At 45.9% G+C, this 26,706-nt stretch overlaps 1 protein-coding gene across 10 annotated transcripts in view; it reads left to right on the top strand.

Annotated features, from left to right (window-relative positions):
* Positions 1 to 1,904: 1,904 nt before the first annotated feature.
* The window catches only part of LOC106575511 (guanine nucleotide exchange factor DBS), a 61,444-nt gene continuing 36,642 nt past the window's right edge, over positions 1,905 to 26,706 (top strand). For 3 of the 10 annotated variants that reach the window (XM_082963511.1, XM_045699021.2, XM_045699020.2), the window contains exon 1: positions 8,394 to 8,740. In XM_082963511.1, the coding sequence (XP_082819637.1) occupies positions 8,566 to 8,740 (175 nt within the window). In that variant the 5' untranslated portion in view covers positions 8,394 to 8,565. Of the gene's footprint in view, positions 2,316 to 8,389; positions 8,741 to 18,020; positions 18,292 to 26,706 lie in introns of those variants that run through there. The other 7 variants (XM_045699024.2, XM_045699028.2, XM_045699019.2 and 4 more) reach the window with 7 other exon arrangements.

Genomic DNA, 26,706 nt, shown 5'->3' on the forward strand with positions numbered 1-26,706 from the left:
ACAATTTCATGGTATCCAGTTGTCCCATCGCTGCAACTCCCGTACGGACTCGGGAGAGGCGAAGGTCAAGAGCCGTGCGTCCTCTGACCCAGCTAAGCCGCACTGCTTCTTGACACAATGCCCGCTTAACCCAGAAGCCAGCCGCATCAATGTGTCGGAGGAAACACCGTACACCTGGCGACCGTGTCAGCGTGCATGCGCCCGGCCCGTCACAGGAGTCGCTAGAGTGCGATGGGACAAGGACGTCTCTGCCTGCCAAACCCTCTCCTAACCTGGACGATGCTGGGCCAACTGTGCACCGCCTCATGGGTCTCCCAGTCACAGCCAGCTGTGACAGCCTGGGATCGAACCTGGGTCTGTAGTGATGCCTCAAGCACTGCGATGCAGTGCCTTAAACCGCTGCGCCACTCGGGAGGCCCCCGCAAATTGATTTTAACAAACAATTGGTCCCCCAAAAAATGCGTCCCTCTGTTGAATTTCAAAATCCCGATGTGGCCCTCGAGCCAAAAAGTTTGCCCACCCTTGGCCTTTAGTGTCCCATTCAATCGAGGCCAGTATACAGGTTTGTGAGATACTTCAAATGTTTGGGAAACTCCAGTTAGATTACCAGAGTAAGCTGTGGAGAGTTGTTGGACGGGGGGTATCGGGTGTGGGGTTGGAGGGGTTGTATCAGCTGTTGTCACACCACTCCTCAGCTGTCTGGCCTGGGGTCAAGTTTGGCCCAGACTGGAGACAGACAGACCTAATGTATAGGAAGCTGCTGCTGTTGGGGGGGGGGGGGGGAAGAGATCCACTTAAAGGGATAGTTCACCCACATTTCCAAACAATAGATCATCTCAAAGTAAATTTTTTAAGCTAAGCAAAAATGTTAATATCTGGGGTATTGACTTACACTGGCGTTTGCTAAAAAAATCGAAACAGTTTGGAGACAGTGGCCAGGTACACAATCAAAACATGGATTGATGTCTTACCTTGTCCATGGAATAGTTTTGGGAGAACTATCCCTTTTAAAGGATTAGTTCACACCAAAAATCAAAGCTTGTCAGAAGTTTCCATACCTCAAAAGGGCTCTAAAAATTCAGCTGAATTTATATTCCAGGCAGATGGAGATACATTGTGCAGACAAGGCACTTTCTAACTTCCTATCATGGGGAAATAACCTCAGTCCATCATAGACCATACATTTATATTACAACTCTCAACATTTTCCATAATGAAATAAGTGCCTGGTGTACAGTAGCTGCCATTCCCTCTGCCTGAGTCTGTCTGTCTCTAGAGTGTTGGCTCTGTTGTGTGATAAGGAAGTGTTTCCCCAGACAGACCGAGAGAGTCGCACAGAGAGCCTGCTTGTGAAAGATGGGCATCAGGGAACCATTGACTACCCAGGGATGTTGTACTGGGTGATTGGCTCTGTAAATCCCAGTTTGTTTCTATGTGATAAGAGGGGGGTGGAGAATACCCAGTGTATGTCTGGCTGCAGATCATGCTATCAGATGTTGTAGGCCAAGACAATAGAGTTGACCGAGGAAAGAGAGAGTCCTGATGTTGACAAGTCTCTGAATCTGGAACTAATGCGTCCTTTATTGTCACCGCCTTGGTTTGGTGCTGCTGTGGAGGAAGTGGACAATGGCATTGTTCACAGTGTGCTCACATCGTAAACTGTGTGTGTGTGTGTGTGTGTGTGTGTGTGTGTGTGTGTGTGTGTGCGGCGTGCGTGCGTGGTCCCTGAGCATGCACAGATTACACTTGGCTGGCTGTTGGTATAATTAGCGCAGCGGAAGGAGATTGGTGGTCTTAAACAGCAGCCAGCGCTGTGCTCCCTCCATCCCCCGTCCCGGGTCCCACCCCTCTCTTCCTCTCTGCTACCAACCGGACGTACCACCACCACACCACCACTAAGATGTGTTCCCCAGTCACACACACAGTCACAGACAGACTGGCTGAGGAGTGGAGGAATCAGAGGCACTGGTTGGCACAGTGCGGCTTGGTTTGACTCATTTAGACTTGATTTGGAGAGACTGGAATACACACACACACTGAGCGTAGCTTAGTGCGACCTGGCTCAACTTGGGGACTCCGGAACACTCACCCACGAAGCTGCATACACACACACACTCTCTCCGTCACACACTCTGTCATGTCTCTGGCGGAGTTTGTGCGTCAGGGACAGCTGCAGGAGGCTTCATCACATCTGTTGTCCAGACTGGGTCAGGTCCTACACAGCCTATCTGTCATTGTCCTGGCCCACGGAGCTACAGACAACCTCAACTATAGCTACAGACGATAGAGCACCTACTGGGACCGCCGGGACACAGGTTAGGAGTCTGTGCGTGTGCATCGGACCCTGGGTGTGCCTCTGGGGTTTGCGGTGTGTGTGTGTGTGTGTGTGTGTGTGTGTGTGTGTGTGTGTGTGTGTGTGTGTGGTGTGTGTGTGTGTGTGTGTGTGTGTGTGTGTGTGTGTGTGTGTGTGTGAAACACTGTTGTCGGCCTGTGTTTACAGAAAGCTACCGTCAGTTTGAAATGGCTGCTACAGGAATCTCCCTGCAGCTACTTGGGTGGTTTAATGAAGTGCAGTACTTGCCCTCGAGAGTTCATTGCCTCACTTGACCCTGATATCTAGCTAATGAAGATGGCGCCAACGGAGATGGTAGCATCGCGACTTCCTCTTAAAAAAACTTTGCAGTATTTTGTTTTAAGTATTTATTTTTTTACATTATTAGGAAATGTTTTGTGTCATTACATACAGCCGGGAAGAACTATTGGATATTAGAGCGACGGTAACTCACCAGAACTACCAGCATTACGACCAGGAATACGGCTTCCCTGGAGCAGATCCTTTGTTCACTCTCCCCAGAGCAATTTAACTTATTCCGGAGGCCGACCCAAAACATCGCAGGCGGAGGAGAGGCATTCGCGTCGGCCTGCTGGTTCGACTTAGGAGACGTCTCGCGCACACCACCCACCGCTTCCGAGTATATTACTCACTAATGTTCAGTCTTTGGATAACAAAGTTGACGAGCTTAGAGCAAGGATTTTTTTTCAGAGAGACATCGGGGCCTGTAACATACTTTGTTTCACAGAAACAAATACTGATACTCTGTCGGAGTCAGTAAAGTCAGCAGGATTCTCAGTACATCGCGCAGACAGGAATAAATATCTCTCCGGCAAGCAGAAGGGCGAGGGGGGAGTGTTTCATGACTCATGGTGTAATTCTAGGAACATACAGGAACTCAAGTCATTTTGTTCACCCGACCTAGAATACCTCACAATTAAATGCCGACCATTTTATCTCCCAAGAGAATTCTCCTCCGTCATCGCCACGGCCGTTTAAATCGCACCTCAAGCCTAAACCTCGACGGCCCTCAAAGAACTTCACTGGACTTTATGGAAACCACATAGCCAGTTTATTCTAGCTGAGGATTTTAACAACGCAAATCTGAGGACTAGGCTGCCAAAATTCTACCAACATATTGACTGTCTTACTCGCGTTACTAAGACTCTCGACCATTGCTATTCAAATTTCTGGGATGCTTACAAGGCCCTACCCCACCCTCCTTTCGGCAAATCTGACACCGATTCCATCTTGCTCTTCCCATCCTATAGGCAGAAACTTAAACAGGAAGTGCCTGTGCTTCGTACTATTCAACGCTGGTCTGACCAATCGGAATCCACGCTTCAAGATTGTTTTGATCACGTGGACTGGGATATGTTCCAGAAAGTGTGCGAAAAATAATCTAGACGCATACACGGATACAGTGACTGAGTTCATAAGGAAGTGTATAGGAGATGTAGTACCCACTGTGGCTATTAAAACCTACCCTAACCAGAAACCGTGGATAGATGGTAGCATTCGCGTGAAACTGAAAGCGCGAACCACCACATTTAACAATAGCAAGGCAACTGGTAATATGGCAGAATATAAACAATGTAGTTATTCACTCCGCAGGGCAATCAAAGAAGCTAAACATCAGAATAGAGAAAGTAGAGTCGCAATTCAATGGCTCAGACACAAGACATATGTGGCAGGGACTACAGACAATCACGGACTACAAAAGGAAATCCAGCCACGTTGCCGAGACGCACGTCTTGCTTCCGGACAAGCTAAACACTTTCTTTGCACGCTTTGAGGATAACACAGTGCCACCGACACGGCCCGCTATCAAGTACTGTGGGCTCTCCTTCTCCGTGGACGACGTGAGTAAAACGTTTAAATGTGTTAACCCTCGCAAGGCTGCCGGTCCAGACGGCATCCCTAGCTGCATCCTCAGAGCATCCTCAGACCAGCTGGCTGGTGTGTTTACAGGCATATTCAATCTCTCCCTATCCCAGTCTGCTGTCCCCAAGATGGCAGAGGTAACTGAACGTAATGACTATCACCCCATAGCACTCACCTCTGTCATCATGAAGTGCTTTGAGAGACTAGTTAAGGATCATATCACCTCTATCTTACCTGCCACCCTAGACCCACTTCAATTTGCTTACCGCCACAATAGATCCACAGACGATGCAATTGCCATCACTCTGCACACTACCCTATCCTATCTGGACAAGAGGAATATCTATGTAAGAATGCTGTTCATTAACTGTAACTCAGCATTCAACACCATAGTACCCTCCAAGCTCATCATTAAGCTTGAGGCCCTGGGTCTGAACCCTGCCCTGTGCAACTGTGTCCTGGACTTCCTGACGGGCCGGCCCCAGGTGGTGAAGTTAGGAAATATCACCTCCCCTCCGCTGATCCTTAACACAGGGGCCCCACAAGGGTGCTTGCTCAGCCCCCTCCTGTACTCCCTGTTCACCCATGAATGCATGGCCAAGCACGCCTCCAACTCAATCATGAAGTTTGCAGAAGACACAACAGCAGTAGGCTTGATTACCAACAACGACAAGACAGCCTATAGGGAGGAGGTGAGGACACTCGGAGTGTGGTGTCAGGAAAACAACCTCTCACTCAACATCAACAAAACAAAGGAGATGATCGTGGACTTCAGGAAACAGCAAAGGGAGCACCCCCCCTATCCACATCGACGGGACCTCTTTCTATTCTGGTTAGAGCCAGTTTGCTCTGTTCTGTGAAGGGAGTAGTACACAGCGTTGTACGAGATCTCCAGTTTCTTGACAATTTCTCACATGGAATAGCCTTCATTTTTCAGAACAAGAATAGACTGACATATTTCAGAAGAAAGTGCTTTGTTTCTGGCTAGTTTGAGCCTGTAATCAAACCCACAAATGCTGATGCTCCAGATACTCAACTAGTCTAAAGAAGGCCAGTTTATTGCTTCTTTAACCTCTAGAGGATACAATCCCGCTAAAGGGATTGGTTGGACAACAACCAGTGAGATAGCACGGCGCGAAATTCAAAACAAAATTATCTCAAAATTAAAATTCAAGTATTATACGGCATTTTAAAGATACTCTACTCGTTAATCCAATCACATTGTCCGATTTCAAAAAGGCTTTACGGTGAAAGCAAAACATTAGATTATTTTAGCATAGCACCTTAGCAAAAAAAAAAGCAATTTTCCAAGCACGGATAGCCATCACAAAACCAGATATACAGCTAAAATTAAGCACTAACCTTTGACAATCTTCATCAGATGACACTCCTAGGACATCATGTTAGACAATACATGCATTTTTTGTTCAATCAGGTTTATATTTATATCCAAAAACCCTATTTTTACATTGGCGTGTGACGTTCAGAAAATATTTTCTCCCCATAACTTCCGGTGAATAGGCACATTTAATTTACAGAAGAACTCATAAACGTTGACAAAATGTATAAGAATTCTTTAAAGAATTAGAGATAATCTACTCCTTTATGCAACCACTTTGTCAGATTTCAAAATAACTTTACGGAAAAAGCACATTGTTCAATATTCTGAGTACAGAACTTAGCCTTCAATGCTAAGCTATACAGTTAGCCTACAACCACGACGTCGACAAATCTCTAAAAATATGTTCGAAATATTTACTTACCTTTGCTGATCTTCGGCGAATGCACTCGGATGGGCACCCACTTCCACAAGAAATGTTCATTTGTTCTGCAAAGTCCATAATTTATGTCCAAATACGTCCGTTTTGTTGACCCATCCAGAAAACTTTACAATGCCATGTGGCGTGGACGCAAATCCATAGACGAAATGTTCAAAGTTCCATTACCGTTTGTAGAAACACGTCAAACGATGTTTACAATCAATCCTTTAGGGTATTTTTTTACGTAAAATTGCGATTAATTTTACAACCGGGCAATAGGTATTCATCCCAGAAGAAAAATAAAAAACCACAAAGTCACGTGCACGCGTGTCATAAGACACCTGTCCTCAGACTGGCCAGTGTATTGACTGAGCCACAATTTTCTGCCCGGTAACAGATGACGAATGAAACCAGTTCCTAAAGATTGTTGACAGCCAATGGAAGAGTTAGGAGGTGCAATGTAAATCCTATGTCACTGTAGTTTTTCAAGGGATTCAAAAGAAAAACTACATTTCTAATTTCTCCCACTTCCTGATTCAACATTTCTCAGGTTTTTTGCCTGCCATATGAGTTCTGTTATACTCACAGACACCATTCAAACAGTTTTAGAAACTTCAGAGTGTTTGCTATCCAAATCTACTAATAATATGCATATTCTGTTTTCTGGGCCAGAGTAGTAACCTGTTTAAATTGGGTACGTTTTTCATCCGGCCGTGAAAATACTGCCCCCTAGCCACAACAGGTTTTAATCAGAACAACATTTTTCAGCTGTGCTAACATAATTGCAAAATTGTTTTCTAATGATCAATTAGCCTTTTAAAAGTATGAACTTGGATTAGCTAACACAACGTGCCATTGGAACACAGGAGTGATGGTTGCTGATAATGGGCCTATGTAGATATTCCATAAAACAGCCATTTCCAGCTACAATTGTAATTTACAACATTAACAATGTCTACACTGTATTTCTGATCAATTTGATGTTATTTTAATGGACAAAAAAAGTAGCTTTTCTTTCAAAAAAATCTGCCGTTTCCAGCTACAATAGTCATTTATAATATTAACAATGTCTGAATGGTAGTTTATATACAGTTTTTCTATGCTATTCTACTGTATCCACTCTGTATCCGTTCCACTCTGACATCGCTCGTCCATATGTACATAGTCTTAATTCATTCCTACTTAGATTTGTGTGTATTGGGTATATGTTGTGTAATTTGTTAGATATTACTGCACTGTCGGAACTAGAAGCACAAGCATTTCACTACACCCGCAATAACATCTGCTAATCACGTGCATGTGGCCAATAAAATATTATTTGATTTAATGGATAACCTCTCTGGAACCACCCTGTGAAGAGCTGAAACCGTTGTAGAGGTCAACATGCTGAGAGTATTTCCTATAGTGTTGTAGTTACAACTACTGGCCTCCATTCACAAGTTTTGTACACTAGATAGTCTCTGTTGTGTGTGTGATTGGCTCAGGATGGCAGTTAGCAATTTCTGCTGCTGGTCTAAGAAGAGAAGAGACAGAGCTGCAGGAGCACTCAGGTCAGTGATTCTGCTGCTGGTCTGAGACAGAGCTGCAGGAGCACTCAGGTCAGTGATTCTGCTGCTGGTCTGAGACAGAGCTGCAGGAGCATTCAGGTCAGTGGTTCTGCTGCTGGTCTGAGACAGAGCTGTAGGAGCATTCAGGTCAGTGACCCGAGGTTAGTGGTTCTGCTGCTGGTCTGAGACAGAGCTGCAGGAGCATTCAGGTCAGTGGTTCTGCTGCTGGTCTGAGACAGAGCTGCAGGAGCATTCAGGTCAGTGGTTCTGCTGCTGGTCTGAGACAGAGCTGCAGGAGCATTCAGGTCAGTGGTTCTGCTGCTGGTCTGAGACAGAGCTGCAGGAGCATTCAGGTCAGTGGCCAGAGGTCAGTGGTTCTGTGAGTGGCAGTGGAATATTCCTTTATGTTTGTTTCAGGTTAGTAATGTTCAAGTGTTAACGTCACGTTGGAAGACTGATTCGTTGTGTTTGTGTTCTATGATTCAAGTGGCTCTGTTGGTTGGGACAGGGGTTCTTGTAAAAGCACTAGTCTATGTTGGTTTCCTGTAGGTGCTGGTACTGTGTTTTGTTTCAGCCTCCCTGTCAGAATACTCTTTATTGTGAGTAACTGAGTAAGAGAGATGGATACAATGTGACTGGAACCTGACAGGAGTCTTGTTGTGTGGTTAGGGTGGAGAGGTCTGTTTCTGTTGCACTGTAGCTGAGTAAGGCAGTCAGGTAAGTCCAGCTCAATGGCAGAAGTGAAACCGTGTGTGTGTGTGTGTGTGTGTGTGTGTGTGTGTGTGTGTGTGTGTGTGTGGAGGCGTAGCTCTCAAAGGTAAAAAAAACTCAGAGAGAGGACACACAAGGCGAAGTGGAGAGAAAGACCGACAAAGCGTTCAGAGCGACTCATTTTTACTGCAGCTGTTTGGAAGGTGGGAGAGAGAGAATGAGGGAGAGAGAGAATGAGGGAGAGAGAGAATGAGGGAGGGACATCATAATAGAGAGGTGTGAAGAGAGGATGACAGAGCTGCACTGGTTCATATCGTTGTGACAGGTGGTGATGAGGACGGGAGAGAGTGATGAGAATATGAAGGAAAAAGAGGAGAAGATGGGAGAGAGGGATGAGATGGAGGTGCGTTTGCAGTCCAGCGGACACGGAGGAGGATGTGTCCACATCTCTCTGGAGGAAGTGAAGAGCTTCTACCGGTTCTCACAGAGCTGTCAGCGGCTGCAAAGTGAGTGTGTGTGTGTGTGTGTGTGTGTGTGTGTGTGTGTGTGTGTGTGTGTGTGTGTGTGTGTGTGTGTGTGTGTGTCATGCGTAGCTAGCTCTTACTCTCACTGCTTTGAGACAGTGGTGACAGTGTGTTTGAGTGAGCCTCTGTGTGTTCACTGTGCACCTCTGTGTACTGTACTGTGTGTGCATTACCCAGGGTTGTATGTTTAGTGTTAAAGGGTCTGTTCAGCCACCCACCAGAGTGTAATAACATACAGTACATAACCTTGTAATGCTTGGTGGAGTTTCTCATCATGGCACTAATAAGCACTGACTTAAACATCAGCCTATTGGTCAACTCTGAAGTGATGCGTTACTGGATGAGGCTGATGTGTGTTCTATGTGCCAGGAAGCAGGAACTACATGTTGTGTTTGAGACATTCGTCTCCTCTTCACTGTAATCCGTTTTATTGCACAAGGCAAGCTGTCAGGAAATGGATCCCTATTGTGTTCAGTGGTAATTGTTAAATGGTTATATCCTTATTTGCTCAGGGTGTTGCTGAATATGCGTAGGAAGGATCATGGGAGTCAGTGTTAATCCAAGCCCCAGCTGAGTTATACTATTATAAAGTGCATATTTGCCTGAATATTTTGACGTAAAACATTCACCCTGCCTTAGACTACAAAGTCTGTTGTATTTTTTCAGCTTAAGACTTAATTTTAGCCTCATTGACGTGCACCTCAGGGACTTGGATTGCTGTGTCATGCTGTCAGGGAATGGAAGCTATTTAAAGGTATAGTTCAGCCCAAAGCCAAGAGTTTTCAGATGTTCTTCTACCTCTGAAGCCGTCTGAAGTTGAGCTTCAGAGTTTGTTTTCCACACGCCGTCTACTGGGTAGAACTCGCTAAAGAGAGAATTCTGCAGGCACCCGTCCTAAACAAACAGGAAAGATTGGCACCGTGTTATTGGATGGCATTAGACAGTGCCAATATTTCCACTTCATTTCACAGTCTTTGTATGCCACTCACATTTCTGCATTCATTTCCCATTGACATCAGTCAGTGGTGGTCGGTGCCGTTTTTTATGAGCATGGCCTTATTTCTATTACAGCATATTGGATGACTGTCATTCATATTCCATTCACCCAGTTCAGTGTAACATTGTTAGGTTTAGGCTACTACATGATACTCTAATTGTCCCTATACCCATCATGAGGTTGCTACAACACAGGTCAAGATGATAATTTTTTGTAATCAAGGTGAGAGACAGTGACACATTCATAACCGCCTTGCACACTCTTGTCTGCATCTAGCTGATCTAGGGCATAGCATTAGTCCAACAGTTGCAAACAAGAGTTTCTATTGGACAAATTCGGGTATGTTTATCCCCGTTTCATTCCGTTTGCTTCCGTTTTGAGAAACGTTTTTCAACAGAATCGGCGGAATGAATGAATACACCCCTAATCACACGCAAACACAGTTCACTTTCATAGCAGCCACATACAAACATCATTATTACTTTGCTTGTTGTAATTCCTTCTCGCATCTACGTGCTGCCCTCCTCTCACCTTTTCCCTTCGCTTGTGGACTTTAGTGCACAACACATCAGCTGTCTGTGACCAGGCCAAAAAAACTTTCCAAGCCAAAACTTCTTATCATAACCACTACGCACAGCCTTCATAGTTGTCACCATATTATCTAACGTCATAGTCAACATAGCTAATAGAACTAACACATTAGTAAACCCGCTACAATCATGCAGTACAGTGTACAGTCAGCAAGTACTTTCAGCTACACCAGCAGGCTCTGGTGGCAATAAATTCATTAAACCAAAGGCTTACCTTGACTTGGAAGAGTTACAGTGTTGGATAGCCATAGCCAACTAGCTAACATAGAAGCCTTCTCTGTTTGAACCGGGTGTTTGAATAGGCTAATCTAGCTAGCTAGCTAAGTAAGTGAAAGCTAGCTAGCTCTCTCTCTCTCCCTCTCTCTCTTGCTTCTTCTTCATTTTTGAAGAAATATAATTGTTCAAAACTGTTCAACTATTGTCTTTCTCTCTCTTTATGTCAACTACTCACCATATTTTATGAACTGCAGTGCTAGCTAGCTGTAGCTTAGTACTGAAAGCATATGTTCATTCTCTGATCCTTTGATTGGGTGGACAAAATGTCAGTTCATGCTGCAAGAGCTCTGACAGGTTGGAAGATGTCCTCCGGAAGTCGTCATAATTACTGTGTAAGTCTATGGAAGGGGGTGAGAACCATGAGCCTCCTAGATTATGTATTGAAGTCAATATATCCAGCGGAGGACGAAAGCTAGCTGTCCTCCAGCTACACCATGGTGCTAACCTACAGAGAGCTGTTGAGGCTACTGTAGACCTTCTTGTCAAAGCAGTGTGTTTTAATCAATTATTTGGTGACACACATTTGGATATATTTAGTAGTTTTATTTAAAAATTATAGGTTTTTTAATGTTTCACTTTTTATTTTTATGAAATTCACTGAGGAGGAGGGTCTTCCCCTTTCTCCTCTGAGGAGCCTCGACTGACATCCATGCATGGTTTACTTAAAAGTCAGAGTTTCAAGTGTGGATCTAAAGGTAGGATTCAGCCCTAACAACACGCTATGGGCCGGTTTCCCAGACAGATTAAGGCTAGGCCTGGATTAGAACTCATTCTCAATGGAATCTTCAGGACCCGTATTTATCTGTGTCCAGAAAACTGTCCCGATACATTTTCCACCACTTTTGTTCTGTTACACCTCAATCCCATGACCATGATTCCTAGTCATTTATATTTCAGTTTCCTTTTCATCCCATAGAACACCCTCTCTATCTGTCAGTGTAGATTTCGGTTTCCTCGTCCCAGCAGTGACCCTTGCCTGACCTCTGAACCTCACTGTGACCCCTCTGTAGCGCTCTGCAGCGTCAGCATCTCTAAATACTGAACAGCCCAGGCCCAGGCCCAGACACTGACACATAGGCTAACCCCTTCCTGTCCTATCCTTTATCCAACTCATGATACTCGAGTCCAGTGTAGACTGTTGTGTGCGTCCTTTGGTATTGTGCTTGTGAAAGACTGGATATGTTTTTGACTCAGCAACAGTAATGTGATGATGCTTTCTCTGTCAGACTTGGGTAAGATTTCAGTGTTTGTCTTGCTAAGAAGTGGCATGGATAATGGTGTTTTTTTTTGGTCTGTGCCTGATTGGATGCTATCGATGTTTCTTTATGATTGAGCAGGGCGTGTGCAATAGGTGTTACATTAGGTTGACTGAATTGTCTGTGAAACGTTCAGATGAATCATTGTCCACCACGAAGGCTTGTCTGATTGTTTTGGCTGTGCTCTTCTCTACCTCTATCCTGTTCTCTTTCTGTTTGTTGTTCCCTCCCTTGTTTTTCCCTTCCATCTTGTCCGCCATCTGTTCTTCCATCCCTCCTTTCCCAGGTGGTCTGTCTTTCAATGTAGTCGTATACTAATCCCCACAGCTGGTAATCCCAGGTGTGTCAGGCTATTGATAGTGTTTTATACATGATAAATGTTGAAGTATGATTATTTCATCATTATCCCAAATATGTGTTACGACGCCCATGTTCCGAGTAAGATAGCTTGATAAGAACACACACACACACACACACAAGCCTGCCTGCCCTGGCAGCACCACCCAGGCTGCTGGTGAGGCGGACGTGACTGGGAGTGGGCAGGAACAAGGAAATTGGCCTTAATGACCGTCTGGCATTCTGAACTGATGCACATAGTGACAGAGAAGGATATAGGGATATAGAGAGGTTGAGAAACAGAGACGGAGACAGGGAGCCACTCCCTTTGGTAAACAAATACACATACAGAGTCAGAGAAATATGAAAGATTGGTTGTTGTTCTCTTGTACTATAAATGATCTCAAAAGCAACATTTAGTTGTTAGGTGTTTTCCTGTCTGATGGTTTGACAGCTAAACTAGAGGCGAGTCTAATCCTTTATTGACTCAGTGGACGGTCTATTGTCTTATGAGTCCTACATGTCCCAGTGTTCCCGCTCTAGAAATCCCCCAGAGATCATGTCAGCATCAGGTGGCTGTTCTCTTACACCTACACAGATCCCACAGGCCTCAAGTCACACCTCAATGTTTATTTTCCTGGTAAGTTTATGGGGGGAGGGAACAAATGGTGTTTGAATAAAGAGACGGGGAAAGCCCGGCTTAAACAGTCAGTCAGAGCAGTTAGTCTGGGTCCAGTCTCCACCATGCCCCCCAGACCCACTGTTTCATCTCAGGCCACTAAAAGGACCAGTACATGTTTATCAACAACAACAATTACTTCCTTCAACTGAACAGGCCTGCCAACGGTCAGCACTAATCTCATGTTATCAGTCACGTTATTAATGAAAAGTTGATATTAACCGCCTAGATCACGTGTCAGACTCATTCCGCAGAAGGCCGAGTGACTGCAGGTTTTCACTCCTCCCTTGTACTTAATTGATTGTGTAGTAAGGAACTCCCCTCACCTGGTTGTCTAGGTCTTAGTTGAAAGGTAAAAACCTAAAACCTGCAGAAACCTGGTCCTCCATGGAATGAGTTTGACACCTGTGGCCTAAGTACTAAGCTCAGTTGTCAACAAGTTCCATCCAGAATAAAGCTAGTATGTTTGACCCTTGGATTACTTCAGACAGGTCGATTTCCCTCACCCACAGCACCAGCTTCTGTCTCACACATAATGTACACACAAACACACACTTCAGTTGTTTCAGAGACCGTGGGGACCCCACCCATAACACTAACATCAAGTCATGTTGATAATACCTGGCTCCAGCTGCTGTCAGTCTGTATTTAGTTCCATCAGTCAACAACAACACAATCAATCCTCTATTATTCAAATGAACGCAAACGATTCAGAAGGAAACTGCATCACACAGGTACAAGTGTTGCACAAACCGAGAGCATCGTACCAGTAGATTGGTCTACATTGTAAACATTGACAGAAGCATCTAGTCCAGGGGTGTCAATGTTTAGTATTTACAACATAGCAGGCCAGGCATGGGTCACTACTAAGTTGCCTAACAATCTGTTTCTTGGAAATGAAATGCTGACAGGTCTGTTGTGCACCATGCCCTGTCAATAAGACGCCCCATGTGTCCCAAAGCAATCCAGCAGCCACAGGAAACTGTCCGTTTATAAACTACCACTTCCTTTCCTAGAGTCAGCGTTCAGTGTCACACAGATCACACACTGGCCCTGTCTACTTCCCATCTTCTGCCCTGGATTTCATATCAGTTATCAGGTCAGTATAGATATATGAGATGAGACGCACCCCTACAGTGGGACCATGTGACAGGAAGAGCTGACAGGCTGAATCTCCATATGGTTCCTGGGACTGTCCCGGCAGTCTATTTTCATCACTACGCCGGCAGAGAGACAATGTAAAAGGATTTGGATCAGACACACTTGGGGTGCTTCCCAAGTGGCACCCTATTCCCTTTATAGTGCACTACATTTGACCCCCAATATAGGGACTAGGGAGCAATTTGGGATGCAAGCTTGTTTACTCCGGAGTCTGTCCCTGTTGACTGACATCAGATGTGTTTAACTCATTACTGTGGGGCCTGGATTGATGTCTTTCAAAAGTAATTGAAGTGATGCATATTGTACACGTATTTATGCCTAGCAATAACTCAGATAGCCTTACCTATGTTATTGGCATGTTTATTATAATGTTATTATAATGTTGTGTAACAGGTGGTAGATAAGTATTGGGGAAGGGACGGGGAAAAGATTGAAAGGGAGGGATGAAGTGGCCCTGGGGCAGAGAGACAGACGGTAACAGGTAAAATGATCCTTTTATATTATCCCATGAAACCACAGTCATTAGTCTGCTGTAGTCTGGGAGCCAGAACCAGCCTGACAAGAGAGGCTAGGTTGCTGGTAATACTCTGTCTCTAGATATATTGGACTGTGGGAGTCTATAGGACACATAAAACCAATTCATTTTATCGTTCTAACCCCATCGTCCCTCATCTCTAATCTCTCAGTCAATTCAGTTTTTACATTAAATGAAAAACCTAATGCCAACAACATCCTGTACAACATCCTGTATGTAGAGGGGTCTCCTAGTCTGTTCTGTATTCTATGTGGAAACATGTAGCACTGTCCGATACATGACTTCATCACTAGGTGGCCATCTCATAAAGGACCACAATGACAATATAAATACAACTAAAGAGGAAGTACATGACTCTGTCCTCTCCACCATGGCCAGATAGATGGTTGTCTCCTATGTCTGGGTGGATGTCTGGGTGGATGGATGTCTGGGTGGATGGATGTCTGGGTGGATGGATGTCTGGGTGGATGGATGTCTGGGTGGATGGATGTCTGGATGGATGTCTGGGTGGATGGATGTCTGGGTGGATGGATGTCTGGGTGGATGGATGTCTGGGTGGATGGATGTCTGGGTGGATGGATGTCTGGATGGATGTCTGGGTGGATGTCTGGGTGGGTGGATGTCTGGGTGGATGTCTGGGTGGATGTCTGGATGGATGTCTGGGTGGATGTCTGGATGGCTGTAGCGTGAGTGGGGGGATCTGTGTAGTGAGTTAAGGGGATTTCCCACACAGTTCTGTCTGTGTAACACGTCTCAGCTAGAGTCTCGTATAACTTCCTGAGGAGATTAGCCCACTGCTTCACTATCTCACTAGCTGTGATCCATGAGTCATGCACCAAGTCTGGACTTTTATGTCAAGGAGAGGCTCAGCAGATAGGACCACCGGTAATTAACACTGACCGTAAACATTCTGCATTTCACATTTTCTAACGGTTTGCCTCATTGACAGTAAAAGTATCAAAACTCTGTAGATCTATGGCTAAGTACACACACACACCACACACCACACACACACACACACCACACAGACACACACACTTCACAAGGGGGGTCAGGAGACAACAGCTGCGTGAGACTAGAGGTCAATGTCAGGGGTCCAGATCACCTGGTGTCTGTCTAGAACAGAGCTGGTAAAAGGGAAGACTGGGAGGGAAATCTACAAGCTCCTCCCTTCTTTTTCCCTCTCGCCCCTCCTCTTCACACCCCCCTCGTCACCCCCTTCTCTCCCTCCCTCCAATGTGCCCTCTGTTTCAGCAAGGTTTTGCTGTCCTCCCATTTTCACTACAACACATGTTTTCCTCTCTGTAGTGTCCAGGGTAACAGACAGATGGTGTGTGAGGGAGGGAGAGGGAAAGTGTGTAACTGTAAAGATTGGTGTGTTTTTCCTCTGAATACAAACCTATTGGTTTATTCAGTCCCAGCAGTAATGGCTCTCTTCTGTTTGCCTGCTCTCTGTGTGGCACACTGGGTCCCTTGCCCTCCTCCTGCTGTGTCGTGTGCGTGTGTGTGTGTGTGTGTGTGTGTGGTGTGTGTGTGTGTGTGTGTGTGTGTGTGTGTGTGTGTGTGTGTGTGAATGCTAATATGCACTAAGTGTACAAAACATTAGGAACACCTTCCTAATATTGAGTTGCCCCCCCCCCCCCCCCTTTTGCCCTCAGAACAGCCTCAATTCGTTGGGGCATGGACTCTACAAGGTGTCAAAAGCGTTCCACAGGGATGCTGGGCCATGTTGACTTCAATGCTTCCCACAGTTGTCAAGTTGGCTGGATGTCCTTTGGGTGGTGAACCGTTGTTGATACACACTGGAAACAGTTGAGCGTGAAAAACCCAGCAGCATTTCAGTTCTTAACCCACTCAAACCGGTGCACCTGGCACCTACTACCATACCCCGTTCAAAGGCACTTCAGTCTTTTGTCTGGCCCATCCACCCTCTGAATGGCACATCTACACAACCCATGTCTCGATTGTCTCCAGGTTTAAAAATCCTTCTTTAACCTGTCTCATCTCCTTCATCTACACTGATTTGAAGTGGATTTAACATGTGGCGTCAATAAGGGATCATAGCTTTCACCTGGTCAGTCTATGTCATGGAAAGTGTTTTGTACTCTGTGTCGGTACCATTGACTTGCGTTGGATTTGTGACACAAATGCAAAAAAGTTAGCATTTGAAACAGTGACCATGTAAACAAAAGCAAAGCATGGGTTGCTGTCATACCTGGTCCATAGACTGCTTATACAGTAAGAAAACCAATATGTAATTTGGGTGAACCATCCCTTTAACAATGAATGTGGGGATTCTTTAAATAGCAGGAACAGCACCGCCTAGTGGTCAGAACCAGGTAATATCAGGATGTAGGATGGGAAATAAACCTAACAAATACAATTACTAATTTCTCTGAACAAGGAAAACCCCCCACTAAGTTCACTGAGAAGACATTACATAGGATGAAGAAACAGAACTCCATACTACTTATCAGACACAGAACTGATACTAAATACTCGTTGTTGAGGTGGGATTGGTGTGGGGGGTCCGTGGATGGCTTTTGACCCCTTTGGATTCCTAAGGGTTTTAGGGTTTGGGATTAAGGTTAAGTTAGGGGTTAGGGAATTGTTTGGTCCCCACAAGGATAGTAAAACAAACGTGTGTGTGTGTGTGTGTGTGTGTGTGTGTGTGTGTGTGTGTGTGTGTGTGTGTGTGTGTGTGTGTGTGTGTGTGTGTGTGTGTGTGTGTGTGTGTGTGTGTGACAGATCTAGGATCAGCTTAACACAAAACTGACCCTAGATCAGTGGGGGCAACATCCCTCTCCATATCTCTGGCTGCTTAAAAGGCCAGTAAATGTCATAGGTGGTATTGAGCTGGAGGCGGTCCCATACAGGCAGCTGCTCTGTGACATCATCACTCAGGCCCTGGCTCCTGATTGGCTGAGGGGTATCAGAAAGAGAGGGGTACTCCAGAGGGCTGTGTGAGGGACGATGGCTTTGGTACCAACCACATTCTGTCTGTCACTCGTCTTTATCTCCCCTTGATCTGATCCCAGACCAGCTTACACACCGATTATAGATGTGTGAGGTGCACATGTATAGGCTTATCTGAGGGAATTACATCTGGTTGCTCTCTCTTTCTCCCTCCCTCCCTCCCTCCCTCCCTCCCTCCCTCCCTCCCTCCCTCCCTCCCTCCCTCCGTCTCTCGCTCTCTCTCTCTCTCTCTCTCTCTCTCTCTCTCTCTCTCTCTCTCTCTCTCTCCGTCCCTCTGTGTCTGTCTATTTCTCTCTCTCTGAGTCGTTTGTTTACGCTCTTTCAGTACCTGGGAGAGAGGGATCAGTGGGAGGTGTAATCTGAAACAACACAGTCTGGCTGAGTGTGTGTGTGTGTATATGGAGACAGAGGGGGAGGGATGGGAGTGTGGTGAGTGTGTGTGTGTATATGGAGACAGAGGGGGAGGGATGGGAGTGTGGTGAGTGTGTGTGTGTGCCGCCCAGCGACGGAGTGTTCAGTGTACGGCTGAAGTCTCAGCACTCAGGCTGTGGAGGAATGGACGGCTGTTGCTCACACGACCGCTTATTCTGAGAGTGTGTGTGTTTGGGAGTGTGTGTGTGTGTGTGTGTGTGTTCTCCCGGAGGGGGGGACAGGATGGCCCTCAACCGAGTGTCCCTGCTCTGCCATGACATCACCAGGATGTGGCTGCAACTCAACTTGATAACAGGTAAGGTGTGTGTGTGTGTGTGTGTGGCAGGGAGGCGGCGTTTGTGACTGAACGGTATTGTCAGAGATGAGGAAGTTCTACTTCAGTTTAATGCACTTTTTTTTTACACTTAGTTTTAGCTTTGTTGTCATTCAGTGTGGAACATCTAAATCTGTCCCTCCCTCTTGCAAAAATACTCTATTTGCATAAATGGAAATAGTGTACCAGCAGTTAATTGGTATCTGGTTACTAACAATCTTCAACTCCCAATTACTGTTTGTTGCCCTGTGCCAAGCAATCAGGACTAGATTCTAGTAAATGTTAAACAAGAGAATTTGAATGAAAACACCCTCCCCATATATTTTACAAAGTGGCTGTTTTAATTTGCATGCCTGTGCACACCCAGGCCGTTGCACAGTGAGAGTCTCTTGTCTCCGTTTCTCCACTGCCAGATGGACAGGCTTTGGCATAAAGTGGGTTTAAACTCACCCGAACCCCTCAACACCGAACCTTCGCAGTTGGCACCTCAGGTGTCACCCTCACTGCCACGTCACGCGGGAGAGCCACCCTCACTACGGAAGAGTCTTCGCTCTCTACCAATCTGCCAATCTGGATGGCTTGGTCATAACATGGGCAGCACCAGCAGGAATCTGTGCCACGTTGTCATGCCAACACTTTCACTTCATTGACTGTCCATTCATTTGAGGAAACTGTAGCAGTTTGTTTTGTTGTTGCATTTTTCTTTGGTTTGAATTGATTCCAAAAGTATTTCAAATCCTTTGCGGGAGCTTAAGGAAGTGTTGTTTCTCAGTATATTCTGCCTGGCTCATGTCATGAGTCGCACACTCCACTCTTCTGGGAAGGCTTTTCACTAGATGTTGGAACATTGATGCGGGGACTTGCATTAGTAAGGTCGGGCAGGGATGTTGGGCGATTAGGCCTGGTTGACAGTAGGTGTTCTAATTTATTCGATGGGGTTGAGGTCAGGGCTCTGTGCAGGCCAGTCAAGTTCTTCCACACCGATCTCAACAAACCATTTCTGTATGGACCTCATTTTGTGCACGAGGGCATTGTCATGCTGAAACAGGAAAGGGCCTTCCCCAAACTTTTGCCACCAAGTTGGAACAACAGAATCGTCTAGAATGTCATTGTAGGCTGTCGCGTTAAGATTTCCCTTCACTAGAGCTAAGCGGCCTAGCCCGAGCCATAAAAACAGCCCCAGACTGTTATTCATCCTCCACCAAACTGTACAGTTGGCACTATGCATTGGGTCAGGTAGCGTTCTCCTGGCATCCGCCAAACCCAGATTTGTCCGTTGGACTGCCAGTTGGTGAAGCGTGATTCATCACTTCAGAGAACGCGTTTCCACTGCTCCAGAGTCCAAAGGCGGCGAGCTTTATACCACTCCAGCTGACGCTTGGCATTGCGCATGGTGATCTTAGGCATGTGTGTGGCTGCTCGGCCATGGAAACCCATTTCAGGAAGCTCCAGACGAACCGTTCCAGTGCTGACGTTGCCTCCAGAGACAGTTTGGAACTCTGTAGTGAGTGTTGTAACCGCGGACAGACGATTATTACACACTTCAGCACTCGGCCGTCCCGTTCTGTGAACTTGTGTGGCCTACCACTTCACAATAACAGCACTTACAGTTGACCGGGGCAGCTCTAGCAGAACTGACTTGTTGGAAAGGTGGCATCCTATGACGGTGCCAAGGTTGAAAGTCACTGAGCTCTTCAGTAAGGCCATATTACTGCCAATGTTTGTCTATGAAAATTGCATGGTTGCGTTCCAAATTTTATACACCAGTCAGCAATGGGTGTGGCTGAAATAGCCGAATCCACTCATTTGAAGGGGTGTCCACATACTGCTGTGTGTATATAGTGTAGCTTACAGTGCAGCAGACTAGCCACCATGTTGGCACCTGACGCTCCATGACAAAAAGGATTTGTAAAAGACTGAACAGTAGCCACATATTGCAGCTCATCATGTAGAAATATAACAGATGTAATCCTATCCAGAGATTTATGGGCTGGGCAGAGGGTTCCCACACACACACTGAGCATGCATGGCAACAGGGTAACGGTGGCCGTTTGACCCAGTTGTTATTGTCGTGTGTGTTGTTATCCCCATGGCAGATGGGGACCTGGTAAACCCAGACTGTAATACCATAATAGAACTGGGTTCCCCCCCACATACACAATGATCCACACACACACACACACACACACACACACACACACACACACACACACACACACACACACACACACACAGCTGTGGAATGGCTGTTCATCCCTTACTTGTCCTCTCACTCACACACACAGCTGCCCTTCTTCTTGCCACACCACCACCACCAGCTCATACCCACACAGCGTGGCGCTCCACACAGCATGGCACTCCACACAGCATGGCACTCCACACAGCATGGCACTCCACACAACATGGCCCTCCACACAGCATGGCACTCCACACAGCATGGCACTCCACACAGCGTGGCACTCCACACAGCGTGGCACTCCACACAGCGTGGCACTCCACACAGCATGGCACTCCACACAGCATGGCACTCCACACAGCATGGCCCTCCACACATCATGGCCCTCCACACATCATGGCCCTCCACACAGCATGGCACTCCACACAGCATGGCACTCCACACAGCATGGCACTCCACACAGCATGGCCCTCCACACATCATGGCCCTCCACACAGCATGGCACTCCACACAGCGTGGCACTCCACACAGCATGGCACTCCACACAGCATGGCACTCCACACAGCATGGCCCTCCACACATCATGGCCCTCCACACAGCATGGCCCTCCACACAGCATGGCACTCCACACAGCATGGCACTCCACACAGCATGGCACTCCACACAGCATGGCACTCCACACAGCATGGCACTCCACACAGCATGGCACTCCACACAACATGGCACTCCACACAGCATGGTGCTCCACGCCACACACACACACACATACTTCCACATCCCCAATATAATCCGTTGCCTTTCAGTCCACATACCAAGACAGCCCTGCCCACCCTGCCCACCCTGCCCATACACCACATACCACAACAACACATGAAGTTACTGCATGGACCAGCGAACTGAGGGGTTAGCTGTAGGGGTTAAATAAAGGGGAGGGGAAGGGAGGGGTTTAGGTCTAGGGGTTAATTTCAGACTGGGTGATTATACTGTATTTTTCAAGGGGCGACATGAAGGACTGTACCACCTGTGATCGTGACTTTGTCCTTCAGACCAGACGTGTAAAGGCAAGGAGGTCTTTCCAGGCTGCTAACATGTGTTTTACCGCCTGCTGCTTGTGGGAACATGATGACCGAACAAAGAGAGATTCATGGGACAGGAGAGGGAGTAGCACGCTGTCTACTGCACAGAGGCATGATAACTACCATGTTGGTGCATGTGTGAAACTGGTGGTGAACGTTTGTGTCAGTGGGGTCACACGGTCATGTGAAAGGAATGTCATGACTGGAGTGAAAATGCATCGTAAACTATTCAACAAAAACTGTTGCTCGGTTCTTTTTTTGTAGCTTTGATGGCATTCGATAAAATGCATAGAAGGAACGTGGAGAGCGAGGCCTGTGTAGAATCTCCTTTACTGGAAAGAGCTGTGTAGTTGTCTTCTCAGTCCCCACAGCTCAACCAGAGCCAGGTCTCCACATTAACAATGTAGGCATTAGTAATAGAGCCCTGGCCTCCTTTCAATGGAGTATCTCCCTCCTCCTGTTCCCCTTTTCTCTCCCTCCTCCTGTTCCCCTTTTCTCTCCCTCCTCCTGTTCCCCTTTTCTCTCCCTCCTCCTGTTCCCCTTTTCTCTCCCTCCTCCTGTTCCCCTTTTCTCTCCCTTTCCCCTTCCACATTTCCCCCCCTTTTCTCTGTGAGCTGTCATCCAGATCTGAGCTGTAATCTGTGAGGTTATACAATAGATACCATACAGGAAGGAATATGAGAAGATATAAAACCTTACATGATAGAAATGTGTTGCATAGAGTTGAAATTATTCTGTTTGTTTTCAGGTCAGCTCTATCCTCAACATTGTAAACCTTGACCTTCACTGATTAAGCCCCTGACCTGATTGTGAATGAGTGGCGGGGGGGGGGGGGGCACTGGCATTCTTGGCCCCCATCAACCTCAAAACGTGGGGCCTGTGTTGGCCTGGTTGGGAGGAAGTTGGGGGTGTTGTGTGGTTTTGTGCTGCTTAAGAGTTCCCTGGCTGGCACAGGCCTGTTTTGGTGGCTTTTCTCCGGGTCTCAGTTGGAGCTCTCACAGACCACAGTAACGAGACTGAACACGTCTCTACACATCATATACAATGCACTCAGTGAGGAGGGTAGGGCCCTTAGTTCTCAATGGAACTGAATGGGTTAGAGATGCTCTTGAAAGAGCCGTTTCTTACCTCTAATACCAGGAAGAATGAGGGGAAAACACAGAGAGAGAAGTACTGTAAGGTCTATTTTTAGAAGACATGTTTGTATAAACTTAAGTTAGATTTATTAGAGAATTAGAAATATATACTCACACACACCCTTCGCTCTGCAACCTCTCTCGTGTGTGTGTGTGTGTGTGTGTGTGTGTGTGTTTCTGGGTTTGGGCCAGAGTGTTATCTTAACCATGCTATACACCCAGAGTTAGTTTAAGAGTCTGAGAGAAGACTGTAGTGGCAGCTGGCTGTAACACAGAACCCAAACCGGCTGTGCACGTGCGCCATCGTGCATCAATGTATTTTGTCCCCCCACACCAAACACGATCACGACACAAAGGTTAAAATATCAAAACAGACTCTGAACCAATGACATTAATTTAGGGACAGGTCGAAAAGCATTAAACATGCATGGCAATTTAGCTAGTTAGCTTGCACTTGCTAGCTAATTTGTCCTATTTAGCTAGCTTGCTGTTGCTAGCTAATTTGTCCTGGGATATAAACATTGAGTTGTTATTTTATCTGAAATGCACAAGGTCCTCTACTCCGACCGTTAATCCACACATAAAACGGTAAACCGAATCGTTTCTAGTCATCTCTCCTCCTTCCAGGCTTTTTCTTCTCTTGACTTTATATGGTGATTGGCATCTAAACTTTCATAGTAATTACCACGACAACCGGCAAAACATTTCGTCGTTCAATCACCCACGTGGGTATAAACCAATGAGGAGATGGCACGTGGATACCTGCTTCTATAAACCAATGAGGAGATGGCACGTGGGTACCTGCTTCTATAAACCAATGAGGAGATGGCACGTGGGTACCTGCTTCTATAAACCAATGAGGAGATGGGAGTGGCAGGACTTGCAGCGCGATCTGCCTCAGAAATAGAAAGGAGTTCTATTTTAGCCCTTGGCATCACAGACGCTCGTTGGTGCGCGCGAGCAGTGTGGGTGCAATAATTGAATAACATGGATTTCTAAATTTATTTTGCGACGCTCGCGCACGCGATGTGTCCGGTCTGGTTAGCATGTAAGACTCCTTTAAGACTGAGCTGTTACCTACCACCCAGGGCTGTAAGACTGAGCTGTTACCTACCACCCAGGGCTGTAAGACTGAGCTGTTACCTACCGCCCAGGGCTGTAAGACTGAGCTGTTACCTACCGCCCAGGACTGCCTGGTCCTGATCCATTACACCAACATCAGACTGAATACTGAAAGTGACTGCCAACATGCATGTCTATGGTTCTAGAATAGACTGCATTAGTGTTTCTCAACCTTGATCCCTATGGACCCACTCACTGTGTGGATGCTAGTCTTACCGGCTCCAGCTGGTTGGAGCTAGCTAAGCCTGACAGGTTGAGGTCACCTTCCCTGAGACCTGAAGTCAGTCCCTCCTGAAACGTGACCACAGGGTTTTCTGGTTTATACTGATGATGGTTGATTTGGGAGAGCATGGTATCAAAACCAAACAGGTTCATAAGCATTAATTAGAAACAATTGAGCATCACTGCAAATTGTTTTTATTAAAATGAGTTAAGAATAAAGAGTAATAAGGCATTTTTTTTAAGCTCACCTTGGCAGTGGCGATTTTAGCATGTAAATCTTGGTAGGGCAAACTCAACAACAAAAAGTATATGCATGCCAGCAAAGCCACACTACACAATGCTAAACAATACATTAATTGCACTATAACGGTGACAAGCGGTGCCCACAAACTGTTAGGGCCTACATACGGTAGAGCTGTCCCAACAGCAGAGAATTATTTTCAGCACCAAGTAGTGAATCCTTACCACTGCTACACCTGGCTATCAGCGGAGCCTTGTCTGGCAGCAAAACAGTTCATTCAGCCTCATTTACTGCCCTTTAAAAAAACATAGCTGATATGGCTGACTTGCTTAAACAAATGTGGTTTCTATTGACAATTGAGATGTACAAATGGGACGACGAGCGGATAAGAGGCAATTTCTATTAAGACATTAATGACCGAGCTAGGACAGACATAGTCAATATAACTATTTGTTCAGCACTTTTGAAAGGTACAGCGACAGAATTTAGAACATGGGCCGTTCTTACAGTATTCTCCCTGTACACCAAGTCAGAACCGTAGGATAAATAAAGGAGGCATATAAGCAGACAATGAAAGCTCTTACAATATTCAATGATTACATTCATCTAAAACAGGCTATAGGCTACATGTGCACCACCAAGTCAGAATAGTAGGCTGAATTACGAGGGAGAAGGACCAAATTATTAGAGTGAGGCACATGGGCTACAAACAGCTTACGACACAACATACACTTAGTATTACTTTCTTAGCTACAGTATACATATCTCCCTGGCATATTACATCATTGATGCAGCAGCATACAAGACATGTTTGGACTCACCTTGTTGTGCTGTGCTCACTTGAACAGGAAGGTGGCGCGGCGGTCCTTCGTGGGTGAATTTTGTCATCAAACTTTGTCATCAAAGTCTGGCATTCTCTGGATTTATAGTGCTTTCAAGACAACTGTGAACTCTGAAAAACACAATGTTGAATCATGACATCAGTGATCTTCAGGTCGGAGCTCAAGAAAGAGGCCCGAGTTCCTGACTTGGAATTCCGAGTTGTATGACCGTATTTCCAGTCGGAGCTAGTTTTGTTCAGAGTTCCCAGTTCCGAGTTTCCAGTTGTTTTGAATGCGGCAGAAGTCATGTTGGATTAACAGCATGGACAATGTATTCAGCCATGGTGTTGAATGTTTATCCTTTAAGCTTGGAAAAGAGACCCTTAAACCCAGATTTGGACCACACGCCCACTCGTCTGAATAGCAGGCTAGTGATTGCTTTGCAACACTTGCAGTTAGCCACTGATTCCTTCCAAACCACTCATTGTTGAATTTTCGATTTCCAACTTGTTGTGTAATGTTCATGGCCGATGAGCACCGATACATTTTATCTATAATTTCTCTTCATTATTTATCTTCATATGACAAGGATTGAAAAGGATTTGCCAGTAGATTGTCGACTTGATTCTGGTCATCTATGAACGTTTGAACATCTAGGCCATGTTCTGTTATAATCTCCACCCGGCACAGCCAGAAGAGGACTGGCCACCCCTCATAGCCTGGTTCCTCTCTAGGTATTTTCTTCGGTTCCGGCCTTTCTAGGGAGTTTTTCCTAGCCACCGTGCTTCTACATCTGCATTGCTTGCTGTTTGGGGTTTTAGGCTGGGTTTCTGTACAGCACTTTGTGACATCGGCTGATGTAAAAAGGGCTTTATTTACATTTTAGTCATTTTAGTCATTTAGCAGACGCTCTTATCCAGAGCGACTTACAGTAGTGAATGCATATATTTCATACATTTGGGTGTTTATAAATAAACTTGATTGATTCATGATGATGACTGCTAGCTAAGATTTTGAAAGTATGATGTTGATATGATCAGTCCAATCAAAACTACGGTAGATATAAGGGGATTTGACATCATTTTATCTGTGGCTATTGACCTTGAGCCTTCTTGGATAGGCACTTCTAATGTAACTATGGCAGCACCCCAGGGGCTTGAATTTTTTAGCTCTACCTGTAGATTTTGTGGTGACGTAGTGTTCCCATGAGTGACAGAACACTGAGCCAATCACGGCGCAACTAGAGAACATTACCAACCCCTACGCTGGCTGCCCCACCACCACAGAAAGCACTGAGCTAGGCTGAAACACCTGCATTTTGGAGCTGTCTTACTCAAGAAAGCAAAAAAAAGAGACCATGTTTGTATGCGACTTTATTAACTCAATTATTTATTTTTAACATTGTTTGCGAACTGATATGCGAAAGGTATAAATACCAAAATAACATGCAAAACCGGCAACAACAAAAACATTTTAAATGTTTACATTTTAAATTCTTTTAGCTAAACAGGTGGGGCTCAAAACTGCAACCACCCCGTCACCCCGTCGCCACTGCACCTTGGCTATATCTAGACAGATGAAAACGCCTGGCTTAATGACCCAC

Source organism: Salmo salar, chromosome 17 (genome assembly GCF_965601325.2).
Source record: "Salmo salar chromosome 17, fSalSal1, whole genome shotgun sequence".
In the NCBI taxonomy this organism is placed as follows: Eukaryota; Metazoa; Chordata; class Actinopteri; order Salmoniformes; family Salmonidae; genus Salmo; species Salmo salar.